The sequence below is a fragment of the Cnephaeus nilssonii genome, assembly GCF_951640355.1.
Source record: "Cnephaeus nilssonii genome assembly, chromosome: 19".
Lineage (NCBI taxonomy): Eukaryota > Metazoa > Chordata > Mammalia > Chiroptera > Vespertilionidae > Cnephaeus > Cnephaeus nilssonii.
The window spans coordinates 41,803,324-41,823,525 of record NC_137090.1 but is presented as its reverse complement, the minus strand read 5'-3'; the positions used below and the strand labels follow the sequence as shown (position 1 = coordinate 41,823,525).

Genomic DNA, 20,202 nt, shown 5'->3' with positions numbered 1-20,202 from the left:
GAAAAAAGCTCTGTCCATGAAAGGTATTTTGTAAGGCCGTGAAGAGTGAGCCGCTACGGGTCATAAATTGGTTATTTCCCTGCACATAAATCAAAATTATTTTATGCAATAATGTGAATACTTATGAATAGCAAACTCTGGTTTCTCCTGGTTTCCCACCCCATCTCCACCCCCTCACAACAGACACACACACACACTGACCTGCCTCGCACACACTGACCTGCTACACACACACACACACACACGCACTGACCTGCCTTGCACACACATGCGCGCGCACACACATACACATACACTCACTGACCTGCCATACGTGCACACACACGCACTGACCTGCTGTCCCGGGGCCTCGCCCTTCATGAGATGGCGGACCTTGCTCAGAATGCTCTGTTGGAGCTGGACCCAGGAGATGGTTCTGTCCTCCCTGATCAGGAATGGTGGCCCAAATCTGAAAATCCAAGGACATCGGGTTATTTCAGCAGAGGAAAACCCAACACGTGTGACCTTTGCTCTAACATGGCTCCTCTCCACTGGCTCAGAGCTCACTCAACACCAGGCATAACGCAAAACTGCCCGTCAGAGGACCTTGCTGCCCGTGGAGACACCGAGGTGGAAACAGAGGCCGAGGAGACACTGCAGGGCAGGCAGATGCTGCCAGTGCTCAGCGGCTGGGAAACTCTCTCCCCACAGAAGAGCGCAGAGCAGGAGAGCGCTGCAGCCAGAGGAAAGCAGGGCAGAGACAGAGCCAGAGGGAACCGGCCCCCGGCACTGCTGCTTTGTGCATGGGGATATCCTCATCCCTGGGGAAGGTTTCACGCCCCACGCTGACGGACACGCCGCAGTGGCTTCCAATGCTGAGAACGCCCGATGGGTCAGTTCCGGCTCAGCCATGGGAATTCCAAGCACATCCCTGACTGCTGACTGTCCTGTGACCACACCACACACGGTTTTGTGAGGAGTCCATGGGTTAAGACTGTGAAGCTGCCCTAGCCAGTTTGGCTCAGTGGATAGAGCGTCAGCCTGCGGACTGAAAGTCCCGGGTTCGATTCCAATCAAGGGCACATGCCTAGGTTGCAGGCTTGATCCCCAGTGTGGGGCATGCAGGAGGCAGCCGATCAATGATTCTCTCTCATCATTGATGTTTCTCTCTTTCTCTCTCCCTTCCTCTCTGAAATCAATGAAAATATTTTTTTAAAAAAAGAAAGAATGGGAAGCTGTAGAATAAACTTTGCACAAGTCTCAGGTGCTGTGTCGGGACAGGCAAGCACACGGGGCCACCCACTGTTGTGTGGACAGATCGGGTTATTTGCCGTGTCCTCTACTATTAGGCATTCAGATTGCTTCCAACTTTTTATTTAAACAGTGCTTGCTTATAACAGGACAACATGTACTCTTAGACACACACCTTGGGGTGCACATGACTAATTGTTCCTTTGGGATAAAGTCCCAGAAGTAGAAATGCAAGACCAAAGCTGCCCTCCAGAAAAGCACCTGCCCAGAACGAGTATCGCCAATCTCTGAAACGCCTTTAACAACCCGAAAGGGTAAGAATAGCATCTTGCTGTTGCAGTCAGAACTTCTTCTTCTAGCACATGAAGCGGCATATTTTAACCTCAGCTTGTGTTTCTTCTGGAAATGCATGTTAATCTCTGAAGCTCATTTTACTAAAAGAGTATTTCTCTCACTTATCTGAGAGCTAGGCTTTATATGATGGATCTGAATCCTTTATCTGTCACAAGATGCCAATATGTTTCTCTTTGTGCTTTGCCTTTCAAATTTGCTTTGAGTTCAAAACTGTAAATGTATTTAAAACATTAACTTGTTCTTTTATAGACCCTGACTTAAGTGTTAAAATAGTCCCCACCCAAAGACATAAATATGCCCCTACATTATCTTCAAGCTATTTTATGGTTTCCTTTGCTATAATCACCTCTCTAATCAATCTGGAATTTACACATGTGAATTTATGGTGGGAGTAAAAAAATGATTACATAAAATTTAAAAAGAAATCAATTAAGTCAGCATTTTATATAGAATAATTCATTCCCTACCTAGTAATATGAAATATCCCATTTCTATCATATAATACTTAAATATACTTTGGCCTAATCTGTTCCATTGATTTAAATATCTATTCTTCTACCTGTATCACAATATTTTAATAAGCCCAACTTCATTCTGTTCTAATAGAACAATCCCACTTCTTCATTTTTCCCTCCCCCAATATTTTCTCACTATTCTTATAAGCTTATTAGCCCAGATAAATTTTACATTTTATCAATCTGAAACTTCATTGGAGCCATATATCTTTTAAACATTTTATTTGGACTATATAAGGAAAGTATCTGCTTTTGTGTATTAGTTATGTAGCCAGTCACTTTCCTGAACTCTTTTGTTAGTTTTAATCATTTTCAAGTTCTTGGTTCTCTGGACAGTGGATCTGCAAATAGTTGTAATTGTATCTCCTTACAATTACAGAGCCAGTTCCTTTTTCCTTGTCTTACCATACTGCCCAAGCCTTAGTACACCATCTATATATATAAAAGCCCAGCGACCATTACAGTGGAACAACCAAAATGACCAGTGGCTATGATGCATACTGTGGCAGCCAACCAGCCTGATCCGGGCTCCAACTGTCCACCCCCCGCGCCCCCAATCCCCCGGCCGGCCCAGCCCAATCGGCCCCCAACACCCCAATCGGGATGCGGGGTGGCCGCCAACTGCCTGCGGCCCCTCCCCCGGCCAGCCCAGACCCTGATTGGCCCCCAATACCTCTAAAATCACTGCCTGGCTCCCTGGTGCATGTACATTTAGTGAAAGCACAAGAAAATAATCATCAGTCCCTTCTGTCCCCGAACAGAGTCTCCAGAGGGCTCTGCTGATTACTGCAGCCAAGGTGTGTAATTCTCCCTCCACGGCCCGCAGTCCCAGGAGACCTTCCAAGTTAGCCAAAAAGGCGACCTAAGCATTAACGAGATGGCCCTTTGCTGAGGAATGTAGAGAGGCTGGGTGGGGATTTTGGGAAATTGCTATGCCTTGCAGATTAGGTGAGCTTTCAATCTCTCTTTATAAGGGGCGGCCCACAGGCTGCCAGGATCAATAGCAAAGCGTAGGCACATTCAAAAACAAGAAAAACTTTTAAACAAGCAGACGTGAAGATCATATTGGGAAACTGAGGGCAGAACCCGGGGAAGAACGCAAAAATCACTCAAGGGCCATCATCCATCTTGATATAGGTTTGCAAGCAACACATAAACAACTTCATCTCATGGCACGTAAAATGCAGAACAGTTCTGTTGTGGGTTTTCTTTTGGCCATCCTTCAAGTATAATTAGATCCAGCTGGGGGTAATCTATAGCTCCTAGCATTAGACCCCACGGCCAGCCCCGCCCAATGGGACCCCATCGGAGCAGGCCAGCCGGACCCCACCCGTGCACGCATTCATGTACCGGGCCTGTGGTATAAAATAATAGTGGTGAAAGCAAGAATAATTGTCCCTGAAATGAATTTAAAAAGCTTTCAATGTTTAATTGTTAAGGGCAATGTTTGCCATCTGCTTAAATTATTCCAGTCCCCATTCCTAGTTGATTAACCTTGAAAATGGGTGTTTAACTTAATCAAATTTGAATTATTCTAGACCGAATTCCAAGTACACGTGTACACATCCCAGACGTCACGTAAAAAGGATGCAATGAAACATACCTGCTCGCCTGCTGCCCTGACCCCACCAGGTTACAGCAGAGGATTAGCACCTTGTTCTCCCTGTGGGCGGGCAGAGACAACCGCTGACCTGCACGGGCTGCCAAGCGAGGGGACACGGACATACCAGGTGGAGGAGCTGGAGAGAGAGAACTACATTTGTATTCTTCAAGGAGCTACTTCGCTGGGTCACAACCCTGCTTCTCTAGGCCTTTGTTCTCTTAACCACCCTGAGGAGACACTAGAGCACTTTAGGGGAAGAGAGAGAAGGTTCTTGGCACTTGTGCCATCGGCACCTGGCGCACGAAGATCATATCAATAGTAGAGAATGTGCGTTCAGCCAGTAATTTAAAAAAATGAGGGCAGGGATTTTAATGAACACTTTTCAAAGCCAATGTAAAAAATACTCCAAAATTATTGTGGATGCTCGTACGCCTGATCAGAGCCACAGAATATCCACTGTCTTCGAAAGCCAACGTAAGAAGCACACAGAGCAGGTAGAAATCTTTACCCTTGGGGAAGTAGGGGATCTGGACTTTCCTCAATTTCCAGTCGGTTCTGAAAATTTGACTTTTGAGGCACAGATGTGTCACCTGTGATTGAATTTGAAATGAGGGCTTGTTTCACTGAGCTACAGCGTAATCAGGGCCAGTCAATGTCCTGTTCCAGATTCCTTGCCCAGAGTCTCTCCGTTGACCCAGAACCACCGTAGACACCTGGTCCCCACACCTGTCACCTAGGCTCGCTGAGGATGCCGGGCTTGGGCACAGGATTTATCTGGGGACATGGTGACACTGGCACAGGGTCCTTGATTGACTGAGCCAAAATGTATACTGACCTGCAATGCAAGATTGTCAGGTATTGGCCATCTTAGCCAATCCAAAGTTTAGGAAAGCCAAGCATGGGGAAGTGGAACTGTTAACAAAAAGTCATTTATAACCTCTTGGGCCACCTGCTGCTCAAACTTATAAAATGTTTACTTTAAGCACAGACCTTGAATCTCTGGAGTCTGAACACAAAGACTAACCAGCACCTGTTCTGATTAATGCCCGTCAAAGTGTGCTCTCAGGACAGCAGCATCACCTGGGAATTCGTTTCACTTGAAAATTCTCAGGCCCCCCTCCAGGTCTAGAGAATCAGAAAGAAACCCTGTGGGTAGGGCTCAGAAATCTGCTCAAACAAGCCCTCCAGGTGACTCTGATACTCACGAAGGTCTTGAAAGCCCCTGCATTCATTGAATATTTTAAAGTAATCAACCATCTGTACAACAAATATCAGAGAAAATAAGCCTCCAAGTATGAAAACTAAATGCCTGATGCCTCAGGACCCAATGAGTACTCTCTCAAACCCGAAACCCACAATATTCAAGCACTATTGTACCTGCGAGTGTCTCCTGGCCAGGTGGCGGAGGGGCTTGGAAGGCATACACGTTATCTCCCTCTGCTATCGTGTTCAGGTCGTCTTCATCAAAGAAAGACCGCTGGAGTCCACTGGGGCACAGTTCAACCAGGATCACCTGGAATGAGAAGGATCATTTTCCATCTTGATTTCTCCAAGGGAACTTAACAAATAAGAAATCTAAAAGCGAAGGGATTAAGAAGTACAAATTGGCTGTTACAAAATAGTCATGGGGATGTAAAGTACTGCATAGGGAATAGAGTCAATAATATTGTAATAACTATGTATGGTGTCAGATGGGTACTAGACTTATGGGGGTGGAGGGGTCACCTCATAAGTTATATAAATGTGTAACCATTATTCTGTACACTTGAAACCAATATAATATTGAATGTTAACTATAATTGAAAATTTTTAAAATTTTGTTTTTAATAAGAAAAGAGACTGATAGATTTAAAATTGTCTTTTATCCTCCCCTCCCTTCTAGCTAGTGAGAAATACTACTTATTTTTAATACTAAAATACAGTAGATATAACAATTAGATTAAATACAGACATCTCAACTGCAACAATAGAATATCACACTGGCCTAGGGAAGGGTGGGGGGAGTTGAAAATCTAAACTTTAATACCCAGCTAAAGTATCATGCAAGATGAGCATAAAATAAAGTCTTCTTCAGATCTCCATTGTAAGAATTTCTAAAGTGTACTGTCAACATTTTTTACATTATCAAATACATGAAAAATATTTTTATGGAACACTGAGGTAAGCAGAAGAATCTGGTTTTGTAGAGGAAAAGAGGGGTGACTGCATTGAGGGTCCTGGATGCCTCAGTCCCAACTTTATCATCTACAGCGCTAAAGGAATCAACATCTCAGTGCATACAAACCATTCAAGGCACAGTGGCTGAAAATTCTCTTATAAAAGATACATTTCAGGGTTTAAAAAAACAAACAAAACAAAAAAAACTGAATCCAGAGCAATACTTGAGTTTTAAGGAGAAATGATAAACCAAAAAAAGGTAAACATTGGTCAATGTAAATATGCAGTGACTATATAAACCTATAATAACAACTAAACTACTACTACAAGGAAGAACAGGGAGGAGAGATTATCATCTACAATAATATCTAAATAACCAAAAAGGTATAAAGAAAATTAAAGCATGCCGAGATCCTTGTGTTGCTTAGGAAAATTAACGTAAGACTTTGTTAATTATGCATGTTGACTTTTTTTAAATATAATTTTATTGATTTCAGAGAAGAAAGGAGAGGGAGAGAGAGATAGCTACATCAATGATGAGAGAGAATCATTGATCGGCTGCCTCCTGCATGCCCCCTACTTGGGGATCGAGCCAACTCAGGCATGTGCCCTTGACCAGAATAGAACCTGGGACCCTTCAGTCCATAGGCCGACGCTCTATCCACTGAGCCAAACCGTCTAGAGCTGCATGTTGACATCTTAATGATAACCAGTAAGAGCACAGAAATATAATGTATTTGTCCCAAACCTGAAGAGATGAAATGAAGAAAAATTGCTCAATCCAAAAGAAGCAATAAGGAGAAGGAAAAAAGAAACAAAGGAAAAGAAGGATAAATAGAAAGCATAAAATAGTCAAAATATGTCCATGATAATATATAATATAAATGAATATGCCAGTTAAAACTAAATGTAAAATAGATTTTAAGTTCCAATCAAAGTGCGCTCTCCTCACTTAGGAATCCCAAGTGATATGTATCTCCCTGAACGAGCAGGTCACATCTTTCAAATTCCCCAACATTCCTTTTACTCTCTTAACTATTCAGACTCTACCTCTCAGACTTTTAATCTTTTATTACTGACACTAGAGGCCAGATGCACGAAATCGGTGCAAGAGTAGGCCTTTGCAGCCCTAGCTGGTTTGGCTCAGTGGATAGAGCATCGGCCTGTGGACTGAAGGTCCCAGGTTTGATTCCAGTCAAGGGCACATGCTTGGGTTGCAGGCTTGATCCCCAGTAGGGGGCATGCAGGAGGCAGCCGGTCAATGATTATCTCTCATCATTGATGTTTCTCTCTCCCTTGTCCTTCCTCTCTTACATAAATAAAAAATTAAAAAGAAAAAAAAGAGTAGGCCTTTGCAGCCGCGGCTGCCTCGATCCCTCCCCTCGCAGCCGAGGCAGCTGCCTCGATGCCGTGGCTGCAGCCCCAGCTTCGTCCCGGAAGAACATCCAGTCTAATTAGCGTATTACGCTTTTATTATTATAGATCCCCCCCCCCCCAAGATTCTCACCTACCGTCCTACTCTCTTCTCTCTCATTCTCTCAATAGACCCCCATACAGCACAAAGCAAGAAACATGGAGTTTTACCCACTTGAGATCCTTATAAAGTGACTGTACAGGTCAGAGGGACCTGGGTGGAGGCAGGAAGGAGCACTGGGGTGATGGAAAGGCTGGTAATCATAGTGTTTTACAGGATGTACATGCAGGTAAAATGTCAACCGATTTTAACCTTAAAGCATGTGTACTTTATTGTATGTGTATCATTCCTTAACAAAAAGGTTAAAGGTATTTTTTAACTTGAAAATAACCCCATGAGGTTTTTAAGGAAGTATAAAATTTCCCTTTTACAAATAAAGAAACAAGAGGACCAATTACTTTGTCCAAGGTCAGAACACTAGAAAGTGACTGAATCACAATTAAAGCCCCGTTCTGAGCCCTTCCCTTCATGCCACAGTGATTCTCACCACCATCACCTCTACCCCATCCTTTCATGGGGGGACCCCTGTTACAAGCTCTGTCCTCCAAAGTCACAGAGAATCCAATCTCTCTACCAAGTCTCCTTTAAAAAAGAGATAGAGCATACCCAATCCCACTTTCCCCCAAAACTTCCCTCTCGTGTTATACATCCTCAGTTCCCTCAGTGGTCCTCACATTTCATTGATTGTCCTTCGATAACCTGGCTCATATTCTTGGGAGTGAAAATAAAGAATAGCGGCTCAGGCTCTGAAATCAAACCATCCGTGTTCAAATCCTGGCTCAGCGGTGTGACCCTGGGCAAGTCACCCAACCTCTCCATGCCTCTTCTTTGCTCACTGGTAAATGAGGACAACTGCAGTATCTACTTCACAGGATGTTGTGAGAATTAAATTGGCTACGGATATAAAGTTCATAGAGAAGTACCCAGAGCTTATTAGGCACTGCTGAGGGGTAGCGATTGTGGAATTACTGTAGTTGCAATCACCACCATCTCCGTGGAAGACAAAGGTAGTGTCTTTTTCTGGTTATTCTATGTAAATGCCCAGAGAGGTCAAGACCTAGTCATCACAGACACCAGAGATGACTAATCAGAAACTCATGAATCACGCTGGAGTCACCTGAGAACCAGAAATTAGCCTAAGCAACCTAGACAGCTGGCTCAGTTAGCATCTCGCCCTCCAGTGACCAGGCCCCAGGCGCTTCCATCAGACCTCATCCACAGGGACGTTGCCTTCCTGGGCCACCATCTTCCTCAGGGCTGCCACTGTGCTGAGGATGGGCACCGCCAGGCCCACCCGCAGGAACCGCTGGCTCTGAGAGGGGAAGACCAAGGTGACGCTCAAGAACCTGTAAAAGAGGAAAGAGTACACATCCTTAAAGGACTGAGATGAACTGTCACCAACACCACTGACACTAGGTCAAGTTCAGCACGTGGGCTTCTCTCTGCTTCCAGGGCGGGTCACTACATTTCAGGTACCCGGTCATCAGGTGGCACTGGAGAGCCAATTCTCCACAGACACCAGCTGAGTACTTTCCCAGCAAGTTAAAAATAAAAGGTATTTGATTTACGCCCTAGCTGGTTGGGCCCAGTGGATAGAGCGTCAGCCTACGAACGGAAGGGTCCCAGGTTTGATTCCGGTCAAGGGCACATGCCTGGGTTGAGGGCTCAATCCCCAGTGTGGGGTGTGCAGGAGGCAGCCCATCAATGATTCTCTCTCATCATTGATGTTTCTATCTCTCTCTCCCTCTCTGAAATCAATAAAAATCTATTTTGTAAAAAGGTATTTGATTAGTCATCACAACACAGACCTACAGTCTCAAGGTTCTGTTTGTTAACTAGATAATCTTCAAGCGTCTCCTTCAGTCTGGTTCAACCCTACCAATGCCGTCCTCCTTCCTTTTTTACATTCTCCCCGGGTGATGGATGAGACAGGGCCCTTAGCTGGCCCCACTCCCTCCTATCCCCACCAGCTCACCGGGCCTCACTCCTCCAGCTCCCGTCTCTCCTGCTCTATAATTACCCAATTCACACAGCTAACTAATAGAGCTGGGATTTGAACCCAGGCAGTCAGGTCCCAGAGTCCGTGGGCCTAACCGATGTGCTATGATGAATCAAGTCAGGAACCTTAACTCACATCTATCTACCAGCAGACATCATCAGATGGTGTCACTGGTGACAGGACAAGCCCCTGTTCCATGTGTGGCATAAACTATTCGCAGCACAGGAATTCGGAGCAGAAAAGGATTCGGACGCCGGGAAAGGCTTAATGAGGCTGTCGTGCCTTCAGCTGCATTCTACAGATGGAGGATCTCAACAGACAGAGAGCAAGAGAAATGGCACGGACAGAGGTGGGGAACTCAGGAAGAAATGCCACCATCTAATTTTATTATTATTATTTTTGGTTAATCTTCACCCAAGGAGATTTTTCCATTGATTTTTAGAGAGAGTGAAAGGGAGGGGGAGAGACAGAGAGAGAGAAACATCTTTGTGAGAGAGACACATCAATTGGTTGCCTCCTGCACGTGCCCCGACCGGGGCTGGGGATCGAGCCTGCAACTGAGGTACCTGCCCTGGACTGGAATCAAACCCAAGACTCTTCAGTCCGCATGCTGACTCTCTATCCACTGAGCCAAATGGGCAAATGCCACCATCTTGATGCCAGTGAAGGTGCCCATCTGGGAGCTCACTAAACTTCCGTGAGGCTGACGCTGGCCAGGTGCCTATGGTCACTGTGAAGACCTGCTGCTGGGAAGCCTGCACTATGCGCTTCCTCCATATATAACGCTGGGCCCCACGTGGCTTGTGCCTAATCCTGACTCCTCTCTTTTCTTTTTCTCATCTCCCCCAATCACCCTTTCCCTTTTTCTTTGCTCCTTAGAGAAACCTTTTCCTACACCTTCTCAAAAAGGAGAAAGGAGTGGGAATAAAGCAAGGAAAGGCAGGTGGTGACAGGTTTTCTCTGGGTTGCCCATCTGACCAACTGGCACCCATTGGCCCATGCCAGCTTCTGAGCGGGCCAAAGACATAGCCAGGTGCTGATAAACAAAAGCTCCGTGTATAATTCCTTCTTCAGCTAAGAGAGGACACAGTAACCTTTCACTTTATTCGTCACATTCAGTAACTGAATGTCACCCAGCTCTTAGGCTGGTTTCTAGAAAAACACTGGCTGAGAAGTAAGAGAGACAGGTGCGGCTGCAAGGCCAGAGACTCCCAAAAGGAGGAAGGGGGTCAGGTGCACTGGGCCCAGCACTCGCATACCTGGTCTGGCGCAAGGGGATAGGAAGGGACACACACAGGAACGGATCGAAGGTGTTGCTCTGCTTCAGGCAGTGGGGACAGGTCAAGGAAGATCTGTGAGGACAAAGAACAGAGACGGACGTGTAATCACACCGGAACTGTCTGGTGGTTGCTCAGAAAGTTACATACATGGAGCTCCAGTGGCACAATCGGTTAGCGCGTGGTACTTATAAAAACTTACATACATGCCCTAACCGGTTTGGCTCAGTGGATAGAGCGTCAGCCTGCAGACTCAAGGGTCCCAGGTTCGATTCTGGTCAAGGGCATGTACCTTGGTTGCAGGCACATCCCCAGTAGGGGGTGTGCAGGAGGCAGCTGATTGATGTTTCTCTCTCCCATCGATGTTTCTAACACTCTCTCCCTCTCCCTTCCTCTCTGTAAAAAATCAATAAAATACATATTTTTTTAAAAGTTACATACAGAATTACCATTGCAATTCCACTCCCAGGTAAATGAATATTCAGACAAATACTTGTACACAAATGCTCCTAGCTGCATTATTCACAGCAGTCAAAGGGTGAAAACAGCCCAAGTGACCACCAATGGGTTAGTAAACAGAACGTAGAATATCCACACCGTGGGCTGTCACCCAGCCACAAGTCCTGACAATGCTGCTCCGTGGCTGAAACTTTACATTATATATAGTCTTTAAACCCTTTTAAAGTTAACGCTCCCTCACTTTAGTGCCTTTGAAAGCGAAGTGCAATTTTCATATTCCACATGGGTGCTCCAACTTCCTTCCTTAAGCACGAAATGCACCATTTCTTCCAAGACTTACGGGATTTCTGGATGTTACATTCCTGATCCCAAAGCTACACTGACTTCCTTGGGATCATGGAACAGCAGCCCACTGGCAGTCTGCTCTCTCCACTAGACAGCCCAAAGGTTCCCGCCCTGGCTGGTGTGGCTCAGTGGACAGAGCATCCACCCATGCACCGAAGGGTGGCAGGTTTAATTCCCAGTCAAGAGCACATACCTGGGATGTTGGGTCGATCCCCGGCCCCAGTGGAGGCACCTGTAGGAGGCACCAATTGATGTCTCTCTCTCTCTCTCTCTCTCTCTCTCTCTCTCTCTCTCTCTCTCTCTCCTCACTTCTTTCCACTCTCTCTAAAAATGAATGGAAAAAATAATCCTTCTGTGAGGATAACAAACAAAAAAAACAGGGTTCCCAACTCCGTGGAAAGCACCCGCCCTGCTTGATGGGTTTTCTGTTGAGCAAACAAAATAGAAAAGACTAGGGACAGGCAAGGACCTGGGAGGTTTTCCGGATGTTGCCCCCGGCAACCCGCGTGGTCTGCTCCTAGCAGGTCGCCCTCCTGGATACAAGCCTACAGACGCCAACACTGATTTTAGAAAACAGACCCAAGTATTCAATGCTCACTCACTCCCACTGCCTCTGATAAACTGCCCTTCAGGCAAACCATGGTAATGGTTTGGTAGAAAGCTGTGTATCAGACATCAAGCTCCTGCCACCAGGGGGACCTGGCATTGTGGGGTCTCGCCACCCCGTTTCCCTTCCAGGCCTTCTCCCACGTCACCCATCACATACCTACACACAGCAGAGGCCTGGAGAATGCATTTGTGTTATTGGGAAATTTCCAAATCCCTGTCTCACACTTAAGCAAACAAATGGAAAGGAATATTTTGACTTTTTTTTTCATCTACTAAAACTGGCTCAGTATAGGCCTCTATATTCAGCCACGAACCTCTATCAGGAAGCAAGAGATGTGTGGATTGGAAAAAACATACAAGGGTCTAATTTTATCTTTGAAGGATGAAGAAAACCTATTGCGGGCACAATAAGCTACAGAAAGGATGTGACATACAGCTGTTTCTCAGAGGATGAGGAGTAAGGACAGAGTGGGACCAACAGAGAGAGGGGCAGTGTCACTCTGACAGAAACTCCAGAAGTTCCCAGCTACCCCTCCGCGGGCCTGAGGGGCCCTGTCACCCTCCAGCGCGTTCACGCCGTCCTCGTGTCTCCCAGCGTCCCCAGGGGGAAGGGGCAGGAAACCACCCGCTGCCCTTCGGTGTGCACTCGCCCATCTCCCCGCGGGGGTGGCTCTCCGGTCACCTGCTTCTGTTGTAACGCCCAGCCGTCAGCTGCCACCTCGCACTGCTCTGCTCCCCCAGTTCCAAACGCCAGGAAGGAGCCCGCGGCTTCGACACTGAACAGCTCACCACTCTGACTCTCCCGGCTGCCAAATGCACACTTCACACCTCAAACCTGGCCAGCTTCCCCCGCTCACTGGCAGTGGAACTAATGTCTACTCCGCCAACGAGAATGATGACGACACGTAAACAAGGTGTCACCTCTCCAAGATCTGTCCTGAGAAAGCCTTCTAACGCTACTCTGCCTGCGACAGGGACCAGACCAGACTGTCTGCACATAAAGCTACGAAGAGCGGGAAGAAATACACACACACACACACACACTCCCTCCTCCAGCCAAACCTCAATCCTCGGTTATTAAACTTGGAGATGTTTTAGGCTGTGGTCATCATCATACAGAAGAGCTAATTATGTTCCCTCTAGTCCACATCTCCACATCTCCAGCACCCTAACATTATTCCTCCTCCTGTCCTCCAGCCAAAGCCAAATACTCAGGGGACCAGCGTGGGGCGGGCCCCCACTGACGCTGCAGAAAATCATTGCTCAGACCTGAGAAGCCCAGCCTGCAGGACGTCCCCAGCTATTATTTTCTTTGCTATAGGTTATCAGGCACAAAGCAGGTATTCTTCGCTGTCACCAGGACATTTCCGAGCACGAACGCCTCGCTTCCTACTCACCATCCTACCGGGAGGGCACTAGCAGTCCTCCGTGTCTCACTGGCTCAGATGTCAAGTCCTCAGCAATGCTGCCCTGGTCCCTGTGCTAGGCGGGCCCTTCGTGACACTGTGACTTTAAGGAGAAATAGATGTTTGGTCTCCACACCTGCTCCTGGCACAGAGCTCCTAAACCCTTGAAATTTCCTGATAAGAGCAACAATAAGGTGAATCTTTTGTTATTTATAACAAACCCCTTACAGCCACATCTGAGTTACGTTATCGAGGTGACTTCTGAAAAGCCCCTCCTAGATAGCCCAGGATGAGGCTGGTTACCAGGGGGACCAACCATGTGATTAATGGTGGCGGAACTTTCAGCCCCCCACCTCCTGGGGAAAGGCAGGCAGGCAGATGCTGAGCTCACGGCTAATGGCCCATAATCTAATCAACCGCGCCTCGATAACGATGCCCCCACAAAACCCTAGCAGCGTCCAGGTTGGTGGACATGGGGAGGTGCTACGAGGGGAGGGTACCCCAAGAGAGCACGAAGGCCTGCACCTCCCACACAGCCTGCCTGTGCCACTCTGCCATCTGGCTGTCCCTGAGTTGTAGCCTCTTATAATAAGCTGGGAACCTAGTAGGTACACTGTTTTCCCGAGTCCTGAAGTTGCTCCAGCAAACCTTTGGCTCAGAGGCGGGGTCCTGGGAGCCTCTGACTCGTAGCCAGGCAGTCAGAAGCACAGGTGGCACAGGTGACACTCAGAGAAAAGCACACGTTTGAAAAAGATTGGCTGCAACATCCAGATGAAAATGACTTTCAAACCAGTGTGGTGTCCATAGTATAAGAGGGCAGTTCCCATGGAACCGAAGTAGCAGCAGCACTTCCCTTGCGACAAGAGGAGGTGGAGCCGAAACCGGTTTGGCTCAGTGGATAGAGCGTCGGTCTGCGGACTGAAAGGTCCCAGGTTCGATTCCGGTCAAGGGCATGTACCTTGGTTGCGGGCACATCCCCAGTGGGGGGTGTGCAAGAGGCAGCTGATCGATGTTTCTCTCTCATCGATGTTTCTAACTCTCTATCCCTCTCTCTTCCTCTCTGTAAAAAATCAATAAAATATATTTAATAAAAAAAAAAAAAAGAGGAGGTGGAAAAGCAACTGAAGAGCACGAAGTACGAAGAAAGCAAAAGCAGGACTCGTGCTTCAGAGAGCTCTCAAAGTCAAACCCTGGTTCTGCCATTACTAGGCGTGAGCTCACAAAAAGCCCACCCCCCTGACTGTGACTCACCTCCTGAGGCTCCTAGAAGGAATAAAAGTTAAAATATGTGGGCGAGCATGTCCCTGAGAGGTGGTTCTCCGTAACAGTGGGTTCCCCGGATCCTGATCGTTGTGCTCATTCCCACCTCTAAGCATGTTTCATTCTTGTTGACTATGTTCCCTCCCATTCGATCCTAGTCATCCTTCAGAGCCCATCCAAAGGCACACCCCCTCTGAGAAGCCCACGGGGGTTTCTCCCCTTTCTGACCTCTCACTGCAATTAGTGCTTTCGTTAAAACACTGTAATACCTTATGCTAAGTAAAATAAGACGGAGAAAGACAAATACCATACGATTTCACTTATATGTGGAATCTAAAGAACAAAATAAATGGACAAACAAAACAGAAACAGATTCATAAATACAGAGAACAAACTGATGGTTGCCAGACAGGAGGGATATTGGGGGGCTGGGTGAAAAAGGTGAAGGGATTAAGCTGTTCTAGTTAGGCCGGCTGGTGTCTCTCAGTGGTTGAGCGTTGACCTATGAACCAGGTCACGGTTTGATTCCAGGATAGTGAACATGCCCGGGTTTCAGGCTTAATCCCCAGTGGGGGGTATGCAAGAGGCAGCCAATAGATTCTCTCTCATCACTGATGTTTCTCTCTCTCTCTCCCTCTCCCTTCTTCTCTGAAATCAATAAAAATATTTTTTAAATGTACTAATTAGCCCTTACCAGTTTCTCAGTGGTTAGAGCATCAGCCTGCCTACTGAAAGGTGGCAGGCTCGATCCCCAGCCTGGATCAGGGCACACGTGGGAGGCAACCAATCAATGTTTTTCTCTCAAATAGATGTTCCTCTTTCAAATCGATGTTTCTCTCTCTCCCCCTCCCTTCTATTCTCTCTAGAAACCAATGGAAAAAATATTCTCGGATGAGGATTAACAACAACAACAAAAAGATGTACTAATTGGCAGTTACAAAAAAGTCCTGGAAATGTAAGGTACAGCATAGGGAACATAGTCAATAAATTGTAATAACTATGCATGGTGCCAGGTGAGAACTAGCCTTATCGGGGGATCACTTTGTAAATTATGTCAATGACCACCACTGTACCTGAAACTATTATAAAATAATATTGAATGTCCACTGCAATTAAAACGTAAAAAATAAGTTAGTAAATTGCTTCTAAAATCTAGTATGGAATAAAATATGGCTTCATGTTTACCTTTTAAAAAAAACACTGCAATACTTGAAAATATTCCGCCTTATATAATCTCTGAACGGTCACATATAAAAGCCCAAGGAGAACTTTTCTGAAGTCAAAGGCTATGTAACTATATATTTTTCATGTCCTCTAGAAACCTTGAACTCATAACAACTTTAACTCTAACTGGGCTCTCTGGCAATGAGGAACAAACAGGAAGGGCCTCACCCAGTGCCTGCCTGCTGGGGAGGTCCTGGCCGCCCACTCACTCCGTGGAACCACCCTGGCATCGCGCCCCCTCAAGGGGGGATGGGAGGCCCAGAGGCCAGCGAGAAGGAAAGGGAGAAACACTAGAGGTCAGAGCCGTAGGAGTGAGTGGTTCGTTTGGATTAATAATGGGAGAGAGCTGCTTTGTAATCTCAGGGAAAACCTGGCCTTGGCAGGCCGTGTCCAGCACAGAAGTTTGCTGAACTCTTGGTGACTCTCCACACATCCCCTCCTTACCGGTATTGTGCTTGGAAGTGGCTTTGCACAAAGCTCTGACCTGGAGAAAGCTGAGCCGATGGTGACAGGTGGTTCTCAGAGGTTTTACTGCCTTCAGGCTGAAGCTGCAAAGAAATGAGGAAAGGAAGCCAATTAATACACCTCCCATCACGCCACCGCTTCCAGACCATGGAGTCCCGGCCTCCTCCTGGGCGACGCCAGCCCTTCCCGGGCCTGGACTCTGCAGAGCCTGGGCCTTCAATGCTGCCTTTGCCACAACCCCTTGCTCCCTCCATCTCTTCACCTCCCAAATCCCCCACGACAGAGAAGGAGCTGGAAGAGCAGAACTGCATCATGAACCTGGGCGAACACTCACACACACACTCACCCAGCCTCTACGACTACCCCTGAGTTTATCTTGTTCTTTATCTCTATCCGCCTTGTTCTTTATCTCCATCCTCTGGGCCTCGTGTGACTAGATGCCTCTAGGACGTCTCACTGGGACACGCTGCCATGACTTCAAACACGTCCATACGAGCCAGAGTTCCCACCGACTGAACCTGTCTGTCCACATTTCCCAGTGAGCCAGCCCCCACATGGCCACCGTCCTTCTCCGACAAACCACCACGCACCTTAGACCAATGCATAAGCCTCCTTCACTCACAGCCGAGTCTACTGCATCCTCCCTTGCATCCCCTTATGTTTAAGTTGCCTATTGTTGCTGCAGCAAATCACCACACACTGGTGGCTTACAACAATAGACGCTTCTTCTCTCACTGTTCCCAAGGGCAGACATCCAAAATCAACACCACTAGCCCCACATCAAGGTGCTGGCAAGGCCACACTTCCTCTGGACATTCCTTGCCTCTTCCACCTCCCTGTGGCCACATCACTGCCGTCTCCAAGGCCAGCATCTCCTTCAAAGAGCCAGGAAAAGGGAAGGGTTTGGGGTGAAGGGCAGCAATGTCTAAAATTTAATTTAAAATGCATCACAAATACAAGATGAGGAAACCCGAGGGAGTGATGAGTAGAGAGAAGAATGAATAGATGGATAAAATGTGATAAAGAAATTTTAGTTAAATTCAAATTACAGACTCTAGGTGGTAGGTATGAGGCGTTCACTTTATAAGTAATTCAACTTGTCCATATGTTTGGAATTTTGCATAACAAAATAGTGGGACGAATAAAAGCGACAAATACTCAGAATGGTCACTCTTACTATTTCAGGAAGCCCCCTTTGACCAGAACACAGGATGTGCGAAGGGAAGCAGGAAATAGGGCTGGAGAGCGAGTCTGGAGCCACGCTGGGCGGGGCCCTCCATGCCCCAGAGAAGACTGTCCGGTTCAGTCAACGGCATAGCACCCGAGTTAAACATTGACCTCGGGGCGCACTGTCTGGGTTCAAACCCCTGCACTGGCACTGAGCCGGGGGGTTAGTCACCCTCGGGGCTCCAAGGTTCCCCAACTGTCATAAAGGGATAGGGAATGGTAATGCCTATCCGATGGGACTTTCTTGAGAGGAAACGAGTTCATATAAAACACAGCAGTGGCTGGCACGGTAAGCACTGTTTACAGGTTGTAGATGGTGTGGAACCGAGTGGTGGCGACATGCCCGGAGGGATGCTCTAACTGGACAGGAGGAAGGAGGGGACGTCTGAGCTATGGCACAGGCTTGGAGGCTCAAGGGTCCAGTGGAAGCAGGGTGAACTAGAGTAGGAGCTGTAAAAAGGAGAAGGAGGGAGGGACTCGCACACCCTGTGCACGCAGCTCGCAGCCGAGCACCTGATGGGGGGACAGAGGGAGGAAAGGGAGCAGATACACAGGACGAGCTCCAAGCTTCGGACACGGAGCCTGGCGAGTGCCTGTTCCATGACCGAAAGCCAAAGGAAGTGGGTCAGGGAAGGGCATCCCCATCCAGGCGAGACATCTGGCAGCAGAGCAGCGAAGGGCTCAGAGCAGAGAGAGCTCGGATGCAGAGCGCACGTGGTGTATTTGGCTGCCTGGGATTCACTCCTCTACTTGGTAGTAGCCCCCCTTTGGGATCACTGAGTCCAGTCCATGGGGAGGGGGGCAGGCTCTTTCATCAGGGCCCCTGCTCTCCCTTACCGAAGGGCAGGCACCTGCCCCAAGCTAGACTGAGTCGACGACCCACAAGCAGAGGGATCCAAGGGCTGGAGACAGCGATGCTGGCAGAGTCCAGGCCAGAATAGCTCCGGCACTGAGACCGCCTGCCGGGAGCTGCCCGGCTCTCAGTGAGCCCACGCCTAGGTCTTCAGCCTGCCCTGTGGTCCCCGTGCCACCCCTCGGCCTTCTCACAAGCCCCGTTCTTATTTGAGTCAGCTGAACACCCACCGTGGCACAGGCCACTTCTGCATCAAGGTGACAACGTAGCAATTGGGAGCAGCAGTGGACGGGGTCACCCAGGGGTGGGGTGTGGAAGGAGAAAATCCTGAGCGTGGCTGGGGGAGGGGCGGCAGGAGAGCTCGCACAGAGCACGGACTACAGGTCAGACCGGGCTGGCTCCATCTGCCAGGGCCCTGCACGTGTCTCGGCCTCACTCCACCTGTAAAAGGAAGAGGAGTGTGCCATCCACCTCAGGGGGCCATCAATAAAATCAGAAAAGATGGCCGGTGTATCCTGCCTGGCAGACAGTAGGTGCTTAATGCATGTCAGCTTCCTGGTCCTCTCCCCAGCCTCACCCCTTCCTCACCGCTGTAGGAGCAGCTCTCCCTCTACGATAACCTGCTGTGTGCGTCTACAGGAGAGTGAAACGGGCCCTCTCTGCCGGGGAAAGCAGAGAATCATTACAGTCACAGAAGAAAGGGGTCTTTAGGGTTCCTACTCGTTTCCGTACACCTCGCTATGTGGCTTTTATATGTTTTGAAGCTGAAATAACCTCAAAGAGAAAGCTGTGCAGAGTTACACAGAGAGTCAGTCCCTTTCCTTTTTGGAAAGGGAAAATGGGGTTTCCTGCCAACCCATCCCAGCAGCCCTGTTCCTTCCCTGCAGCCCCCGGCAGCCGGGCCTCCACAGGTGGCCTCGTTTCTGACCGCAGACTTCACGGGGCGGCGTGGAGTGGACCCCAGACCGAGAAAAATATCTTGTCTGGTTTCAATCAGGTCAAATTAAGAGCTGGGCGGGCTCCTCTCTCTGGCCAACAGCCTCCCTGCTCCTGCCTGTCACTCAGGGCCGGGGAACAAACCTGCAACCCAGGTACATGCCCTTGACCAGAAACTGAACCCAAGACCCTGCCATGTGCGGGCCATCACTCTATCCACTGAGCCACACTGGAAAGGGCTGCCATTCATTCTTTACTAGAGGCCCGGTGCACAAATTCGTGCATGGATGGGGTCCGGCCGGCCCACCTCGATCAGGGCTATCAGGCCGGCCAGCTGAGGGGAGGGGACACGGGAGGTTGGCTGGCCGGCCCCACCCCTGATTGAGGGGGACAGGGGGCGGGGGAGCTGGAGGGAGGGGCCACAGGTGGTTGGCCGGCCCCACCCCCTGGTCGAACTCCTGGTCGAAGGGACAATTTGCATATTAGCCTTTTATTATATAGGATGACTGATGGGCTCCAGGCAAATAATGAAAGGATGGGAAGGTGATGGTTGAAAGACTTAAACACTTCCAAAGGGTGTTTAATTCACAAGTGGGATGGGAATAGTGTCCAGATTTTTAACCCTTTGCACTCGCTTTTTTCTCGATTCCTTTATTCTAATGCTAACCGTGTCGAGTCACACTCGACATCCGAGTGCAAAAGGTTAAAAAAACAAAAACGGGTAAAGTAGTTCTCATGGCTGCATCTGGGTCAGCTTTGAGACACATTAAAATAATGTGTGACTGATTATTTGCCACAGCTTGTGAGCC

At 48.1% G+C, this 20,202-nt stretch overlaps 1 protein-coding gene across 5 annotated transcripts in view; it reads right to left on the bottom strand.

Moving 5' to 3' along the window:
* Positions 1-20,202, bottom strand: part of USP43 (ubiquitin specific peptidase 43) — a 55,520-nt gene that overhangs the window by 24,000 nt on the left and 11,318 nt on the right. For 4 of the 5 annotated variants that reach the window (XM_079799294.1, XM_079799295.1, XM_079799296.1 and 1 more), the window contains exons 3-8: positions 16,357-16,460; positions 10,592-10,684; positions 8,544-8,679; positions 5,080-5,215; positions 3,703-3,838; positions 334-448 (exon numbers count right to left, since the gene is read on the bottom strand). In XM_079799294.1, coding sequence (XP_079655420.1) covers positions 334-448; positions 3,703-3,838; positions 5,080-5,215; positions 8,544-8,679; positions 10,592-10,684; positions 16,357-16,460 — 720 coding nt within the window. Of the gene's footprint in view, positions 1-333; positions 449-3,702; positions 3,839-5,079; positions 5,216-8,543; positions 8,680-10,591; positions 10,685-16,356; positions 16,461-16,967; positions 17,084-20,202 lie in introns of those variants that run through there. The other variant, XM_079799298.1, reaches the window with a different exon arrangement.